This window comes from Bos indicus, chromosome 12, assembly GCF_029378745.1.
Source record: "Bos indicus isolate NIAB-ARS_2022 breed Sahiwal x Tharparkar chromosome 12, NIAB-ARS_B.indTharparkar_mat_pri_1.0, whole genome shotgun sequence".
Classification (NCBI taxonomy): domain Eukaryota; kingdom Metazoa; phylum Chordata; class Mammalia; order Artiodactyla; family Bovidae; genus Bos; species Bos indicus.
Genome location: NC_091771.1, coordinates 85,144,260 through 85,163,312, shown reverse-complemented (window position 1 = coordinate 85,163,312; position 19,053 = coordinate 85,144,260). Strand labels below are relative to the sequence as shown.

Below are 19,053 nucleotides of genomic sequence, written 5' to 3'. Positions count from 1 at the left end.
CTGATGCCACACCTTAGGAACGGCTGCCCTCTTTCCAACTTTTTTTTGGAAAATGGCTCAAGATTAGATCACCATCCTCTGAAAGGCTGATAAGGATCACTGAAGAAAGCCCTGGATCGCTGAAGAAATCGGAGGCCCTTGTCTCCCAGCTCTTGACCTCTGTTTTTGCCTGGTTGATCACTGATGGTAGATAATTCATCGATTTGTTGGATGAGCATTTGTGAACAGTGAGATCTGTTAATGCTGGGCTCTGAGAATACAGAAAAGAGAAGTCTCTACCCTCAAGAGACTTAAACCTAAGGGAGTAAGGGTATCCCATGGGGAAGGCAAATAAGGCCTATGCAGTGCTGCATGGCTGGGGTGGCCATGGGCACAGAGGAAGAAAGGGATTGGTGTTCCTCCTACGGGAGGGGAAACTGAGTCAGGAGAGACAACAGTATCGCTAAGCAAAATCCCTGGAGATCTCCGAAACAGAACCACAGTTAGCAAATCAAAGAAACACGTTTCAGCTAAGGGTGGCCACTGTCTACACCGTATGTCTTTAATAATCTGCCTCATTTCCTATGTCTCAGTGGAGCTTGAAGACAGATGCCCACAAGTGAACAAATAGACCCTGCGGGACAGCTAACCCAGCGATTCTAGCCCCCTTACTCTCAGGAGAACTAGCAGAAGCTATTGGTTTTCAGAAGGTCTGTGCTGATAATGGAAAGGTCAGGTGATTCAATTTAGCAAAGTGAGCCAGGCCAGGGCTATTTTAGTTTGCTTAAGAGGACGGGCCTTGGAATCTGGCTGTAGGAGCCCACTCCCAGGTTAGTCATTTTTTCGCTATGTAGCTTTGGGAGCAAAACCCCCTGTGTTTCTCACTTGTCCCATTTCTAAAGTGGGGGACAGTGATCTAACAGGACTGAAGAAGAAGCCTGCTAGAACTGTGCTCAGGATTAAGATTCTAGCTCCGGACGTGGCACAACGAACCGATACAGGTCAGCTCCTCCTGTTGAAAGTTAACTGAGCATCTACTGTACGCCTGGCTGTCTGGTTCAGTTTGCCTTCTACATACAGATGCCAAGTAAATAAAATGTTAGTAAGGATTAGGACGTGGTGCCTGCACCTTTTAAAGTCCCTGTTTAGCCGCCTGTGTTCCACTCATCTCGCATGCTTCGCTGCTACGGGAAGCACCTTTTTAGCTCCCTTCTGTTACCAAATTGGATGCTCTCTCCTCTGCTTCCTGCCCTGGTGCTGTGTTGTAACATTCATAACCCTGAATTCACTCAGCTTCTCCACCAGGGCTGGGGAAGGGCTGGATCCTGGGCGAGCCCCCTTTATGGGCAGGGCGCGGGAAGCCATTGGGTTGTTGAATGAATACTCGAAGACAGCCGGGCGGCCTTTCGGCATTCAGTGTCATGCTGTTGCTTATTTAGCAGCCTCCTCACCTGGTGGGCACAGTCTGTTTCATTGAACGACAGTTGCCTGCAGCACACGCTGGGGGCTGTGACTATTCTAACTGCCCACAAATACTGACTCATTCAGACTTCATAATGACCACTTGAGGGAGGAACTGTCATGACCCCCGTGACAGCGATGGGGAAACCAAGGCGGAGAGTAGCTCCTCATCTTGCCTCAACTCATGCAGCTCATAGGTGCTACAGTCTGTATTTGAACCTGAGTGTTCTGACTCCAGGATCCTTCCTCTAAAGTCTCCAGCTCTCTTTTTCAGGCTGTTGCATGGAGTGGTTAGAAATCACATAACCCAGTGAAGCCTACGTGTGCTCAAAGCAGTACCCACAAGGTGGGTTGAAAGGAGGTTTGGGGTATCACTCCTCGCCTGTCCATCTTGATTTATAGTCTTTCCTGTGATGGACATGTGATTCTAAATGGATCCTTTAAATCTTTGATAACAAGGTTTTACCCAATGGAAGCTAGACAGTTACAAAAGTCCATCATATTAATAATGCATTTATTGAGTATTACTCCTCTGACTATTAACATTTTCCTTTTAAAAATGGGAGCATTTGATCGTCTCTTTGCTGGGAGAAGACAAGGTCAGGTTTTCGTGGACAGTTCCGTGGGGTTCGATGCTGTACACGTGTCAAGCTAAGGAGATAGGATGACATCTTTTTTAGAGTCTAGTCACAATTAAATGCCATTTTATTTTGGATTTTGGGATCTGAGCCAGCTTCCATCTTGTCAGAGCTGAGAAGACTCAAATCAAGTCCAGGCCTATTTCTACAGCAAACTGGGCTTCTGGCTTCCTGCCTGTGGATTCATTCAGTGTAGCCCATCTGGCTTTTGATGTTCGGCGAGTTTGGAGCAGTTTGTTTCAGGAAGCGAGGCAGGGAGGATCAGTGGGCCTGGGATGCTCTTGACTCCCAAGCAGATCCTCCCCAACCCCATTGCATCCCCTCAGGGCTCAGGGTCTGCTCACCTGCAGCCCTGGCGTGGGTTGGGGACTTGATAAGGGACTCTCACACCTCCAGCCCTCATTCCTGCCCAAGTCAGGGCCTCCTCTTATCTCATCATGGTCCAGTTCCCCTCCTGGAGTTCAGTAGCAGCCTGGGTGACTCAGGGTGGTGAACTCCCATCGTGTTTGTTTTTAGGTCCAGCTCATCCCAGGCTGCTGGTGGCGACCGAGCAGGAAATATGTGGTCCACAAAGTTACGGCGGCATGCCATCCACATTTTTCTCCCTAGTGTACACACCTTGGGGGTGATCTGCAAGGGAATCCATCACCCAGTCTGGTTTTCCTCCTTTCTGATGATCATGGCGCAGACCTGACTTCAGGAACTGCTTGCTTTCTCTTCCTGTCTTCTGCTCCTGCTCCCTGGGTTGTGGCCCAGCCCGGGGAGGTGCAGGAGAATGGTCAGCATCACCTGCCCACAGCAGACCTGTCCCTGACCCTCTCTGGAGTGAGGAAGGAGGAAGCCTCCAGAAGGCAACCGCGTAGGTGGCTGTGAAGGGCTGGCGGGCAGCCTTCTAAATTGTGTTGGTAGCTGATGCTTGCCTGGCAAGGGGATTCTCTGCTCATGGCAAGAGAGACCGGGAACCTCGCCTCTTTCTTAAACCTTACTTCTGAAAATGCTCTTTCTACTATTACACAGACACTCACTGAGCCCACACTTGACAGGGGGGCAAACTGGGCTGGGAGCCCCAGGGTCCAGTGCTGAACAGTCCTAGGGTCACACTCCAGCCTGGAGAGCCGGCGTCCCACCCCCATGGCATGTCCTTTCTTTCAAGTCTGTTTTCCCCACCAAAGGGGAGAGGTTTCGTTCAAGCATAAAATGTGGCTGGATGGTCTCTCTCATTGGGCACAATTGTTAGAAATTAAAAGGTGTGTTTATGGAAACGAAAGGGATGCTCAAGGGCCCTCGATGGTGGTGCTGCGCGGAGATCCCAGGTCCATCTCCTTAAGATGCCAGCCCGTTTCTGGACAGTGTCCTTCTGCTTTTCCTCCCTGTGGTGTTCCCACTCAGGTAGCCGAGCACAGGGGGTCCGTACTTCGATCTGAAACAGCAGAGACCTGGCTGGAAATGCCCTTCGAATGGCTTTCTGCAGGAAAGCTGGTTTTCTGGGTTTTCTTTCTGGGCCCTCAGCTGTGAATAGAGAGAGTCCCACCTTCCTTTATAGACTCTTGCCAAGAGCATGCTTTGGAGCAAGACCGTACAGGCGCAAACAAATTACACTTGGGAAGAAGCCTGCTTGCACCGGCTCCCGCCTGCGAGGGTTACGAAATTCTTGTTTCGATAATGGGGCCGCGTGGTCGGGCCAGCCCGACAGAGGTTGGCCTGGGTGATTCACCCTCCCCTCCACCAGCCGCTTTCCCAGGCACATCCCAGCATTTCCAGCCCTCCCTGCCTCACCCCCCAACCCCCAACCCTTTAGCTACAAAATTCATGGCATGATTTTTTTTTTGGAAAGTTTTGAAGGAGATGTTTGGGTCACTTCCATAAAGACAGACCTTGAATTTTTGGTGTGTGTTTTGAGCCCAGTGGTTGATTTTTGTTTTTAATTCCATGCTGGAGATTAACTAGCCTCTGTGAACCTGAGAAAAGGAACCCATGACCTCTGCCCTTCCCACTCTTAAATTCTAACTTAACCACTAAATATGTATCTAGTCCAACCTCGGCTCGTTAAAGGCTAGCCTTCTGTGAATTGGAGGGTTTTGTTATGGAGAAAATTGTGGTAGGGATCAAAAAATTAAATACCTACTTGTGTTATTTTCTGAAAATAAAATTTAAAGCTTGAGCATCGTGTCTTTGAGCACTGGAGACTGAAATTCACTTTAAGCCACCAGTGTTCTGAGCCTTATATCACAGATAACAAACAAGAGTAACATCAAAGGGAGTCAGTTTTCGCCCCATTGTGCAGCCTTGGAGGCTGTGAAATTTGATATTATTTTGACTTGTACGGTAATTGTAGAATGACAGAGGGAAATGGATTAAGTTGAAATGAAAGGATACACCGCCCTGCACACACATACTGCCAAATGCAGGTTGAGGTCGTTGGGCCAAGAATGGGGGCACGGAGTTGCGTCCTTGCAGATCAGGACTTAAATAAAACTTTGCTTCAGTCACCGCAGTCTACAGTTCTTTCGAGTGCCTGCGTAGAGGAGGAGTCCGCCTCCCCTTGGAGAGTTGCAGAACTGGATCAGGCACCTGTGCTCACCGCCCGTGTGAATTTCAGTGCTTCTCATCTTTCCTTTCCTTGAGAAGATGCTGCCTGTCCTGGTGTGAAGTTTGAGACGTACTCTCCACCCCCACCCCCTCCCCACCCCCACCAGCTCTTGGATTAAGACTGCTGTGATGGTCCAAATTGTAGAGCCAGCTTTTATACACCTTTTCTTTTCCTTGAATGAATCAGTTTCATGTTGCAGATGATATTTGTTTCTAGAAAAGTGTGAAAGAAGGGACACCTGTGAAAACAGACAATTGTCCCAGCACCGTGCACATTGGAATCAAAAGCTGCAAATGCCAACTAAAGCCTCCAGTGACTACCTTATTTCTTAGAGCTTTCAAGCCACTGAGAAGACAGTGAGTGGTGCGTTTACTTGAAGTTTTAAGGTAATTACTTGTTCCTCCGAGGTGGGGTCTGGTAACCTAATTCTGTATCGGCCTGACACCCTATAGAGACACCCCACTATCTCTCTGGTTTCAGAGTAAGTGTGCAGACACTTGTTCTGATATTAGAGTACAAGAGGGGGCAGTGAAGTGCTGTCCACAAAAGCAGCACAACGTTTTCCCCGAGTCTTTCTTACGGTCGGTATTGCCTAAGTCTTTCTTGGGCCCTGCTTTTATTCATTGAAGACAAGCTCTTCTGTTAGGGGCGTTTGGAGTTGATCGTATTAAGCCGTAGCAGCAATCTAGCATTAAACGGAAGTAAGGCAAGCCTGAAAGTCCTGCCTGTTTATGAAATGTGCCATCAAATTCACACACTCATGAGCTTAAGTCATTTTGGGGGGAGGGGGGTTTTTTGTTCCCAAGTGCACTGAGCATCTCTGGAATGAATCTCGGGGTGCTGTGTTAATGCTGTTTTAGCTCCACCCCTGCAAAGCCCCAAATGCGTGGGGAGGTCACAGGGTTAAGGATCTGGGCTCATCTCTAGCACCGAGTCCGTCGTTTTCAGGAGGGAGTTAGGAAGGTGTGCCATGGCGAGCAGAGCAGTAGCGGGCTTGTCCTCATTCAGAATTTCAGAGACAGCGGTTTACACACCAACTGCTCTTCTTCCTGCAGCCTCTGACATTTAATTAAAAATAAAAGCATTTTCTGGGGAAAATGCATGTTTTCCAAAACATGGTAAACTCAGAGTGTACTTAAGTGTACTCTGGCTTGTGAATGAGCCTATTCTGTGGTATGATTTGGGGTGTGCCAACTGTTAGGGTAATAAAAACTTGTTCCTAAAGCTGGGACTCAAGCGTGCCTGAAATGTTAGCCAACTCCCAGATCTGTGCAGTTGAATGATTAAGCAGAAACTGTATCCCATAGTTTTCATCTTTTTGAATAAACTACTTGTATGTGACCACATACAGCTTTTGTAGATTCAAGAACTGCTTCGTTAAATAGACTGCAGTTCAGAGAACGATAATTTTATTTAGTTGCGTTCTCAGGAAATGCATCCCCCAAAAGTGTAAAAGTCTACAGGCCTTGAAAATCTTATTTTAGACTGGAATCCTGAAAGACTGCTCCAGAATGTAGTAGTTTGTTTTTCAAACTGGACCTTGACGCATAATGTTCTAATCAGATTACAAAGGCATTTGATGTTTATCGCAGAGAATTCTGAAAAAAACGCAGAAAGCTGACAGTCACCCCAAGTCCACCATCCAGTAGCTCAAAGCAGCCTCAGATAAAGGCCCTGCGTTTGACCATCGGCGTCTGTGTTTTCTGTCTGGTCAGCGAAATGAGCAGAGCAACACGCTCTGTGTATGCATATGTGTGTGTATTTTCAACTGAACTTAGCCATTTACTTAAATAATCATAAACTCTAATGACGTAATGTTTTTCGAATCTTTTTATTTTGTGTTGGGGTATACCCCAATTAACAACACCGTTGTGATGGTGTTAGGTGAACAGTGAAGGGACTGAGCCATACATATATTAAATACATGTATCCATTCTCCCCCAGACTGCCCTCCCACCCAGGCTGGCCCATGACATTGAGCAGAGTTCCCTGTGCTCTACAGTAGGTCCTTGTTGGCTCTCCGTTTGGAATATGGCAGTGTGCACATGGGCATCTAATGATGTAATTCTGAAACGAAAGGAAAAATAAAATCAGCCATACACATGGGCTTCCAGGTGGCTCAGGCGGTGAAGAATCTACCCGCACTGCAGGAGACCTGGGTTGGATCCCTGCAGTCTCCTGGAAAGTCCCCTGGAGGAGAGCATGGCAACCTACTCCGGTATTCTTGGCCTGGAGAATCCCATGCACAGAGGAGCCTGGTGGGCTACAGTCCACGGGGTCGTGAAGAGTCAGACACGACCGAGTGACTGACAGACACGCGTGCCAAAGTCAGGTCTATTCACTCAGACACGGAAACTGCATTCGCTCGGCGTTTTGTTCAGAGGCAGAAGAGTGTCACCTGTTGGTTCCTTTCTCCCAGTTTGCACAGCGGCAGGGTTTGCATGGGTCCTGTTATATGAGTGACGTGCTCCTGTTCTCAGCCGGACGATACCTGCCACAAGTACGTGGAAATATTAGATACTCAGAGAGATGCTGAAATTGTGTGTGTACCACAGTACCCAGAGAGGACTCCAAGTCGGAGCTGACACACTTTAAAACAAGAAGCTCGGTGGTCATGCCTGTCTGGAGGGCGTTTGCCTGGCCCGGTTATTTGTTTGGACCCAGAAGCTGGTCGTTCTTGTCTGCATCCTTTCATTCCCATCTCTCCTGCTCTGGGTCAGCGGGACGTTTTTGCATTTGGCAGCAGTGTATCAATTTGCCCTTATTACTATGGCAGTTCCCTGTGTTCTCCAGTCATCTACCTGGACGTGCTGTTGCCTTCAGGAGAGCAAGGGCTCCTTATTTCAAGTATTTTCAGACTCTTGGAGCATCAAGGGGCCACAGTGATTTGGCTGTCCTTCTAGGTTCAACCTACGTATTTTTGGCAACCTCAGAGAAAAGTGTGAGAAGTCCTTGCACGTTTGTCCTGAGGGGCGTATGTTATGATGGAGGCATGAATGGAGGAGTGGGAAAGGGAGAAAAGAGAAGCAAGGAAAACGGGGTGTCCGTGAGGGGGTGGGGAGAATAACTGTGGGCCCGTGACCAGCCAGCCCTGGGCATCTCAGCTCCTGGCTCCTGTGGACCTCACTGTTCCGTCGGGCCTCGTTCGGAAGGCAGGCAGGCAGCCATTGCCCCATCTGATGTACCTGTGAAACCTGGGTGTGCGATGCTAGTCGACAGAAGGGTCCAGACTGGAGAAGGTAACGTGTGATACTCAGATCTGTCATGACCCCTAAACTCCTCTAAGTGGAAAGTTTCGGCTTTAACTGCATTATGCCAGGTTTTTAAACAAGCATGGGATCCTAGTGTGGATTAAAGCATTAAGGAAATTTGTGTCACCAGGGAACTAAATTCAATATCCTATGACAAACCTTATGGAAAAAATATGAAAAAGAATGTACTGTGTATGTATCACTGAGTCCTGTGCTGCACAGCAGGAATTGTTGATTAGATGTCTGTCTGACTCTTCCCAACCCCACGGATTGTAGCCTGTCATGGGGTTCTCCAGGCAAGAATACTGGAGTCAGTTGCCATTTCCTTCTCCAGGGGAATCTTCCCAACACAGGGATCAAACTTGTGTTCCCTGCACTGCGGGTGGATTCTTTACCGCTGAGCCACCTGGGAAGGAGGGCACAGCAGAAATCAACACATGCTAATCAGCTCTACTCCCATAAAATAAATAAAAAAAAAAAATGTTGTGTCACATAATGGTTGCATTATTTTAAAAGTTTCCACAGTGATGAATATGGAGTTGAAATATCTAATTGAGATTATTAGAGATCTAATTTAGATTATTAAACATTAAAGTCTAATTTAGGTTATTAGATTGATTCAGAGTATTCCCCGTGGAAGTGTTAAGAGTCTAGTTTGGTGAATAACTTTTAAAAACTTGGATTCAGGTTGATAGGTAATCAGAAGATAAAAACAGATCCTACTAGGAAAGCATTTCATCAGGGACTTTCCGGGCGGTCCAGTGGTTAAGATTGTGCTTCCACAGCAGCGGGGACAGGTTCCATCCCTGGTTGGGGAGCTTGGACCCCACAACTTGTGTGGCGCGACCAAAATAATCATCATCACAATAAATTTCAGGCAGGGAAACGTCAGAAACCCTACTCAGAGTTTCCATTTGTTCCACATTATACTGTCCCTGGGTTTGGCTCAGAGTCACCATATCTTATTGTCTTGCTTGGGAGTGATTCATTGGGAAAAACTGAAAAACCATAGGAGTTCCCCGTTTCTGCTCGGCTCACCCCACTCCTATGCCTTCCCACGGAAGCCCTCCAGGGAGAGACCCAGAACCACAGCCCCAACACTCTGGGCAGCCATCCTGACCGTGAGCCCCCCGATGGGTGGGAAGACGGGCCTCCCCCTCCCAGGAGGGCAGCAGGGTAACTTGCCCTGACTCTGAGCCCCTGGCCCCGAAGGGGGTCTGACCCACTGTGTCTGCTCTCCTATGTAGGACATGAGACAGTGTGAGTCTTTTTGTTCTTTGTTTTCCATCAAAAGCCAGTAGATATTATTGACGAAGACCCCTAACCACTTTTTTTTTTTTTTCCTTTTTGGATGTGGTTGAACAACGACAACCTCAGCTCTGTGGCATGGGTTACAAACGTGTGGATTTTCCCCTGGGCTTCTTTGGCTATAGAAATGGACATGATCTCATCACACAGAAGGAAATCTGCGCTTGATATTCACTAGGTAGGGTCACTAGGCTTCCCTGGCAGCTTGGTGGTAATGAATCTGCCGACCAATGCAGGAGAGGAGGGTTCAGTCCCTTAGTAGGGAAGATTCCCAGGTCAGGAAGATCCCCAGAGAAGGAAAAGGCAGCTCAGTCCAGTATTCCTGTCTGGGAAGTCCCATGAACAGAGGAGCCTGGCAGGCTGCAGTCCATGGGGTCATGAAAGAGTCAGACACGACTTAACGACTAAACAACAGGCAGAGTCAGTGTAGTAATTTAAAATTAGCCAGTTGTCCCCACCCTAATAATTCTTTAAAAAAAAAAAAAATTCCCAAGTCAACAATAAGACAAGTGTCTTACTATTACCAAATGTTCAGGGCACAGATGTTCTGTGTGGTCTGACTTGTTAACAGTTCTGAGCAATCTTGAGGTGATAAAATGCAAATATAAGTGACCTGGCTTCAAAAACAGAACTCTATGGTCACTGCCTGGGCTTTAACCCAGGGGACACGTTGTTTTCCATTCGGGAATGATACTATCAGGACATCCACGCCGTTTTCTTCCCACACACATTCTGCGATTCTCACCAACTGTCCAGATCGCTCTGTAACATTACACTGAAAACACAAGTTGCACGTCTGGTCCATTTTCCCCCTCACCCTTTGGTCCTTGGCTCCCTGGACACAGCTTGAGATGGACACGAAGGTGGATCCATCAGTCTGCTACGGACCCTGGTCTCTGACGCCTGGGCAGAGGCATGCACGTGGATTGACTTTCTTTCTCTTGATTTGCCTTTATCTGTGTTTTTTCTATGAAAAGCTCAATTGAGAGAAAGCTGCATTTCCCCAAACCTGATTTACGCTTTAAGGCAGTGCAACCAGAGCTGAGAAGTGTGCAGGGCGGGGGCTTTTCCTGTCACATCTCGAGTGCGGCACGCGTGTCCTCATCTGGTCTGTGTCAGGTCCGTGTGCGGGGACTGAATGGAGACCGTGGTGGAGGGTGCTGTGATCAGTGCTCACTTACGGAAGAGTCAGTGCTCAAAAGCAGCCTCGCTTCTGGGGTGGCGTACGGCTTTGCATTGTAACCAGGGAAGGGTTGCAGGAAACTGCCGATACCCATGACTCTGGGGAGAACGAATCCAGAACTCCACCTGCAGCGCCCCTGAGTGTCCAGAGACGCAACCTGCTGGGGTGGTTCGCTTGGTTCTCAGCACCACCACCCTCCCGCCCACCTCCCCCAGCCCCATCCCAGCTCCAGCTCCTCCTTTCTTCAGAATCCCTTCCGTGCCTGCCATCTGCAGCTAGTTCATGGCACTAGATTTGACTTAAATTTATTGTGTGTGTCTTAGCTGCCGCTGGTTCTTTAAGCATCTACCAGATGTTAGCACTTGGATGCTCTGTGTTGTCAGCCACACCTGGGAGCTGCCTGCCCTCAGGAAGCCGGATTGTAAAGTCCTGACATCCGGGTCCTACTTTCTGTCATCATAGTGTCTCTGATGGAGATGCAGGCGTCTCGGTCGTTACCCTCACTTGACTCTGCTTGCTCCCTGTTGCCTTAGAGACAGTGAAGGTGCTTGGATAGACCTGAAGGGCATCCTGCCTGCTTAGTAAGTGAGCCGGAGACAGGTACAGTTTGTGATCCCTTACGTGTGGAATCTAAAAACCAAACTAGTGATTGTAACCAAAAAGAAAAGTTTACAGATATGGAGAACAAACCAGTGGTTATTAATTGAGGGGGGCGGGCAAAGGAAGGTGGGAGGGGCAGAGAATTAAGAGCCACAAGCCACTGTGTATAAAATAAATAAGCTACAGGGGTACATTGTACAGCACAGGACTGTAATCAATATTTCATAATAATTGTAAATGGAGGAGAACCATGCACGTTTTGAATCACAAGGTAGTTGCACCTGGAAGTAATATAATATCATAAATCAACTATATCTCAATTAAAAAACAACAACCGTGAAGTCTCCTGGGAGGCAAAGGAATTTCTGGGCTTAATGCACTTAGTGGTAACGTGTGCAGGAAATTCAGCCCAAATCATTTGTCCACTGAGAAACCATAATCGCTCATCAATTAAAGAAATGAGTGTGCTGAGCGCTGGTATATCTGTTCTATATACCTGTATAGTCAGTCAGTCAGTTCAGTCGCTCAGTCACGTCCGACTCCTTGCGACCCCATGAATCGCAGCACGCCAGGCCTCCCTGTCCATCACCAGCTCCTGGAGTTCACTCAGACTCATGTCCATCGAGTCGGTGATGCCATCCAGCCATCTCATCCTCTGTCGTCCCCTTCTCCTCTTGCCCCCAGTCCCTCCCAGCATCAGAGTCTTTTCCAATGAGTCAACTATTCGCATGAGGTGGCCAAAGTACTGGAGTTTCAGCTTCAGCATCATTCCCTCCAGAGAAATCCCAGGGCTGATCTCCTTCAGAATGGACTGGTTGGATCTCCTTGCAGTCCAAGGGACTCTCAAGAGTCTTCTCCAACACCACAGTTCAAAAGCATCAATTCTTCAGCACTCAGTCTTCTTCACAGTCCAACTCTCACATCCATACATGGCCACAGGAAAAACCACAGCCTTGACTAGACAGACCTTTTTTGGCAAAGTAATGTCTCTGCTTTTGAATATGCTATCTAGGTAGGTCATAATCCTCCTTCCAAGGAGTAAGCGTCTTTTAATTTCATGGCTGCAGTCACCATCTGCCGTGATTTTGGAGCCCCCAGAAATAAAGGCTGACCCTGTTTCCACTGTTTCCCCATCATTTCCCATGAAGTGATGGGACCAGATGCCATGATCTTCGTTTTCCGAATGTTGAGCTTTAAGCCAACTTTTTCACTCTCCTCTTTTACTTTCATCAAGAGGCTTTTTAGTTCTTCTTCACTTTCTGCCATAAGGGTGGTGTCATCTGCATATCTGAGGTGATTGATATTTCTCCCTGCAAGCTTGATTCCGGCTTGTGCTTCTTCCAGCCCAGCGTTTCTCATGATATACTCTGCATATAAGTTAAATAAGCAGGGTAGGTAAAAAAAAATCAACCTCTAAAGTGCTCAAGTGTCGGGTCCTGTTGTATGGATTTAAAGAAGGAATAATTTTTTTTAGGAACCCTTGAAACCAGTTTTCAGAGTGAAGGAGCAAATCCTTGCCTGACTTTCTGCCACAATGCCTTCTGAAAAGTGAATTGATGCTTTTGCAAGCATTAGGAATAGTGGGTTTCATCAGGATTTACTTTTTGTAAGTGCATCCAATATGCTTATTGCAATTGAGATTCCTCCCTCTCAAAAAGCATCCCCTGGGTTAACTCCTCCCCAGACATGGCTCCCCTGTCATTGACCATTACCAGCCTGCCAATGCAGGAGACGTGAGAGATGAGGATTTGATCCCTGGGTCAGGAAGATGCCCTGGAGAAGGAAAAGGCAACCCACTCCAGTATTCTTGCCCAGAGAATCCCATGGACAGAGGAGCCTGGCGGGCTACATGGGATCACAAAGAGTCGGACACGACTAAAGCGACTTAGCCAATATAATCAGTACCTCCTGAGAATCTGGTCTGAAACATGGAGATGCTTGTAGCTAAACCAGTTCATGTGTCCTCTGTTCTTGACTTCACCCCTCAGCTCCAGCAGAAACTGGAACTTGGATTTGGTGAGTGAAGAGAGAGTCACGAGGAGGGGCTCACGGGGGCGGAGAGGGAACCACCAGCGAGTCTTTGGTTATACAGGAAAAAAAAATCTTCGTGAGGGAAACAGGATCTGGGTAGCATCTTGAATGAAGAAAGAGCATGGTGAGCCAAACCTGAGACGTAGGCGTGATGTGGGAGAGCGTGGAGATGTGCAGAGATGATACATGGCTTTCGGGTGGGGATGGGCCTGATGTCTTAGAGGAACTGAGTGGATGGGCAAGAGCATGGGTCTGTCTGTCTCAGGATCCTGAGGTCCGGAGCCTGGTGGTCCAGGGTGAAGGTCGCTCAGCGTGGAGGTCAGAGCTGAAAGGAGGCAGGTCTGGGCATCCAGGCTACAGATTTCACTCCAGCTAACACAGGTGCCCACGGTGTGCCGGCTGCTCTCGGAGCACGTTTAGGGGAGAAGGTGTTTGGAGAGGGGTGGGAAACCCCAGGCAGGAGTCCCCCCCCTTGGTTCTCAGATGCAGTGAAGATTTCCTAAGAAGGTCCAGGGATAAGACATGAGGAAAATGATGTGTCGGAAGGTGAGCAGCATTAACACTCGCTGTATCTCATCTGTATGGACTGTCAGTCTCCCTGCCCCCGCTTCCCAACCGCGGCAGCATCACTTAGAAAAGACTAAAAAAGCCTCAGACGTTCAGATTCTGCCCTTCAGTCTGTCCACCAGAAGCCAGAGCCGGGTTTTAGCCACAGAAAAGACAGGGACCACTGACCCTCGGGGTGGAGAGAGAGCGCCGGAGGCCTGCTGTCCTCTGGAGTCCAGTTTTCCAAGCAGCTTTCCAGAAAACTGCAGAAATGGCCCAGAGGTTCCCCAAGAAGCTCCTACGCAGTGGTGCTCTACATTTGCAACAGTTCTAGAGAATTCTTCAAGGGTGCACAGCATGGTTGTCTGAGACTTGTCATTCATTCTGAGTTCTGCTTCAAGGAAAGATTTTTGTCAGGTGGTTCTCATCCACTGTTCTTTCTTTCCTAACTTAAAAAAAGTGTCATGTATCCCTGCTTTAGAAATCTCAGTTAAGACAATATAAGAAAGAAAGGGGGCCACCCTCTCTTTGGGATTGTAGAAAGGCACATCCTGGGGAAAAGTGACAAGCCATCGTGTGCAACTTGCCTTTTTTTTTTTTTTTCTGACACAGGAATATTGATTTTTCACATAAATCTGCTATCTAGTTCTGCTATCTAGTTTTTGTTCTGTGATGCGCTATAAACAACCTCGTGCACGTTTCAGAAAAACTCATACCGCTCATTAGCACACATCATCATCTGTTCCTTCAGTATCGGTTTGAAACTGGGGACGCCCCATTCCCCCTGGTTTCTCTCTCTCTTTCTCAGTGAATTACGTCCCATTCATGGTCATGGCTGGTGGCCTTCCCTGGTTCAGTAAACGTTGCATCAGACATGACGCTTTGTTCTCAGACTTTAATACTTGAATGAGCCTGCAGGCTTGGTTTCCTTGAAAGGAATGAGATGGGCTTCCTAAGTGTGTTTTTAATGTTAGCACTTGTAGAAGGATGTTCACTGAGAAGCCCTTGTTTCAGGTTCTCAGAGGAGCTCCCTGATAGGAAAGACCTTTCAGCAGCAGGGCTGGGAAGAAAGAATGGGGAGGAGGGAGGCTGTTAGCGGTAAGCATCGTGGGGATAGTGTATCAGGAGTTTGGGTTCTAAAGATCTGCACCTAAGAATTAATTGAAGCAAATATGTCTCAAGGGAGGGGGAAAATGGTTTGTGGGGCCAGGGCGGTAGACGCTGTCCTCCTGAGCTGGGGACTTTTCATCTTGCAGCTGAATCAATCCTCCAACTAATTATTTCTGGTTAACTTTTTATGGGTTTGTAAGACGTTCCTTTTGTTCAGGGTAATAAAGGAGCCATTGTTTGATCAGTGACTGACTAATTATGATAAGTAATTTGAAACATTCTTGATGAAACTTGTCTGTTAATTAGCATCAACAGCAAATGGAAGCTAGCAGGACAACAAAGTCTTAGTTGCATCCACCATCCCCTGGAATTGAGGCGTCTTTCTGTGGCGTGCCCAATAAACGGAGGCTGCCAATGGTTAAAAAATAACAAACAAGTGGGAAGGTCTGACTCACCATCAAGGAAAAGGCATTGTGAAGCCACACAAAGGAGCACTGAGATGTTACAAGTGAGGGGGTGGGAAAGGACTATCAGCAGGGCGACTTGATCCTACTGCGCAAAGATAAGCGTGTGGTTTCTTTCTGTTTCTTTCTTTTTTCTTTAAAGCTTAGTTCCTAAATACATGCATCCCCTGCTGATCTGAACTCAGGCAGTTGTCGCTCAGTGGTGTCCCACTCTCTGTGCACGCCAGGCCTCCGTGTCCATCACCATCTCCCGGAGTTGTACTCAAACTCACGTCCATTGAGCCACTGATGCCATCCAACCATCTCATCCTCTGTCATCCCCTTCTTCTCCTACCCTCAATCTTTCCCAGCATCAGGGTCTTTTACAATGAGTCTGCTCTCTGCATCAGGTGGCCTAAGTATTGGAGCTTCAGCATCAGTCTTTCCAATGATATTCAGGGTTGATTTCCTTTAGGATGGACTGGTTGGATCTCCTTGCTGTCCAAAGGAGTCTCAAGAGCCTTCTCCAGCAGCACAGTTTGAAAGCATCAGTTCTTCATCACTCAGTCTTCTTTATGGTCCAACTCTCACATCCGGACATGACTACTGGAAAAGCTATAGCTTTGACTATACAGACTTTTGTCGGCAAAGTGAACTCAGATACTGTTGATCAATAAAAGTGTGGAACTATGAAATTGCAGTTTGGAATTCTTGATGTTGTCTGACTATACTGTCATTATCATTAACACGGTTAATTTTTTAAAATAAACTCAATGGTACCTTTTCTTTTATGCTTGTAGATTTCTACCTGGACAAGGACTGGTACTATACCCACAGATAGGAGACAAATTGGATATTATTTGCCCCAAGGTGGACTCTAAAACTGTTGGCCAGTATGAATATTATAAAGTTTATATGGTGGACAAAGACCAAGCAGACAGATGCACTATTAAGAAGGAAAATACCCCTCTTCTCAACTGTGCCAGACCAGATCAAGATGTAAAGTTCACTATCAAGTTCCAAGAATTCAGCCCTAACCTCTGGGGTCTAGAATTTCAGAAGAACAGAGATTATTACATTATATGTAAGTATAATTCTATTCATTTATTTTATAGAAATTAGGATAAGCTAAATAGGTTTGTATCCATTTTTGTTTCCTTAAAATTATTACTGTGGCAAATAATTTGGTGGGAATCTTTGCTGAAAATTGTTCATTTTTTTTAAAAGAAGCCTTAATTGAATGAAGGACCCTGTACTAGTAATACGCATTAATATAAATACCTAAAGAGAAAGAGCCTCCTAGAATTTTTGTAGCATTGAAATAAGTGGATATATTTGAATATACTCAGCATCTCTACTGACAAAACCATTTTTAAGAAACATTGGTGAGATTTTGATAGGTGAATCTTGTGCGATGACTTTTATCTTCACCCATCCATCCATCCATCCATCCATTCATTTCGTGTTTACTCTGTGCCAGAAACTGTGCATCAGTGCTAAGGCTTCAGCAGTGAGCAAGATGATAAAATGGTATCCATTCCTCAGGGAGCGTGCAGGTCAAAGGATGGGCGCTCCAGGCAACCACTGTCATACATGGGCAGGCTGAAACCGGCTTTGGAAGAATAAGAATAAAGTTAGGTTTGTTCAATGAATTTCTTTTTTTTCTCCCCATATAATTAATTTGACACATCCTGTGTACCTCTTGGGGTCTATCTGAGCTCCTGCTGTTCACTCCTGAGGCTGTGAAATCCAGTGAGGCAGGCTGTGCCTAGTAGGTACAGGAGTTAGGTTGTTCCAGGCCCGGGGTATGTCAGCGCCCAGTCTGGGTGCCCAGGACAGCTGACACATCAGGCAAGCAGCACAGCCGTTTTCCTCGGTTTCTTTGGGAGTCTCCACTCAGTCGTCATGCTGGGCTCCACTTTGTCAGGGGCGCTGAGCTGCTGCCTGCTGGGAGACCGTCTCTGGGGGATCAGACTGAAACTCTCTTGGCTGCTCTTGAGAAACTGTAAAATCAACAATTCATTGACTACATATGAAGTACTCAATAATGTATTGTTTTCTGTTTTTTTATTACAGTCATTAGTAATTAAAACAAAGACGGTCATAACCGTCTAATCCTTGTCCTTTGCCGTGAACCTGAAATGCCACAGCGACGGAAAGCCTATTTTTAAACCAGCATAATGCAGAGAGTGGCTTAGGGAGAATAAATAACAAAGAAAAAGGGAAAGTGGTGAATTACAGATTTAAAAGCAGAGTGATCATACAATGGAAGGAAAAGTGTTTCTGAGGGATGGGACAAGCAGATGGGGTGGTAATATGTATGAAATAAGAGGGAAATCTTTGAAAATGTAAAATAGTCATTAGGTAAAATAAATGGAAATCTTAAGCTTTTGGAAGTCCATCAGTGTCTTTAAAAAAAAAAAAAAAAGACTTTTTAAAATAAGATTTCTTGTTGTTTAGTCTCTAAGTCATGTCTGACTCTTTTGCGACCCCATGAACTATAGCTCTCCAGGCTCCTCTGTCCATGGAATTTGCCAGGCAGGAATATTGGAGTGGGTTGCTGCTTCTTTTTCCCAGGGACCTTCCTGACCCAGGGATGGAACCTGGGTCTCCTGTACTGCAGGCGGATTCTTTACCTCTGAGCCATCAGGAAGCCCGACAATGTATATTACATGAGTTTAACTCCAAATCCTTGCATCCAGCTAGTAGGCACCTTCATAACTAAGAGTATTAGTCCAGTCAGCATCATTACTGTATCCTGGTTTCTTTCCGTGGGTAGGAAGAACAGAAGTGACACTTGGAGCAGTTGTTCACAACCCCCAGAGAGGGACAGTCCCAGTTGCCAGGGGACCGAATTGGAACAGTCGTTCACAACCCCCAGAGAGGAACAGTCCCAGTTGCCAGGGAACCGAATTGCAATTGGTGTTGGGTCGTTCCCTAGGTGAACTGATGCCAGGAGCCCTGAGACCTGGGTTCTAGTCCTGCTGCCTAAACTTAATGAGAAGTTACTTTATTTCTTTGAATTTTGATGTCTTCTGTAGGAAACGGCTTTTATTATTTTATTGTTCTTATTCCAGCTAACGGTGCAAGTCTCCAGTTCCAAACCATTTATGGCTGGATGCGTACGTCTAGTCTAGTCTAGAGTCTCTTGTCAAGGTGGCTCTTCTCCAATCGAATGGACAGGAGCCACCGTAAACTCTTTAAAGACACTGATTTGTAGTATTAACAGGTTTATAACACAGGCATCACACTTTTTTTAAGTTTTAGAAGTCAATATTAACTTTTAATTGGGAATGTATTTTTAAACCTACCAAGTATCCGCTGAGCTCCCCTAAGAAAGGACATGACAATGGTGTTCACCTAATTAGTTTTTCTCCTAGATGATTGTTTGCTTGGCGTGGGGCAAAATGATATATACGGGTTTTCCTCATGTTGAGAACTGACTTTTTCCAGTGACCTGGGCCAATCATTAACCTTGGGTTTAATTTGCATAATAAAATCTCCTAATCTTAAATCTTCCAAAGGTGAGGATATTGCAGCCGTTTGGTCTGTTTTTCATTATATTCTGATTCTTAATTGCCTCAAAGACAAACATTTTATATAAGCTACAGGTTTTTTTTTTTTATCATATCTTTACATTTTTTAAAAAAGTTTATAAAATAACTCTCTGTTCTGAAGTGACCCATTGTCAAAGGAAGCCCAGTCTCAGAAAAACACTCCAGTGAATACTAGGCAAGCATTCCTAACTGTGTCCTCAGCCTTATTTGTGTCAAATTTATGCTTGGTTTCCAGTTTCTTTTTAGAAGTGATAACCCAGAAGGATTTGCTTGCTTCCAAATATCAAATTGGGAGTCATTGTCACTGATTTCTTTGGAATCGTTAAATAACTCACTTGCATTATCTCTGGGGCTTC

The 19,053-nt window shown here is 46.4% G+C and overlaps 1 protein-coding gene across 1 annotated transcript in view; it reads left to right on the top strand.

Annotated features, from left to right (window-relative positions):
• Nucleotides 1-19,053, top strand: part of EFNB2 (ephrin B2) — a 49,742-nt gene that overhangs the window by 10,076 nt on the left and 20,613 nt on the right. The window contains exon 2 of the mRNA XM_019971693.2: nucleotides 15,941-16,224. Coding sequence (XP_019827252.2) covers nucleotides 15,941-16,224 — 284 coding nt within the window. The remainder of the gene's footprint in view (nucleotides 1-15,940; nucleotides 16,225-19,053) is intronic.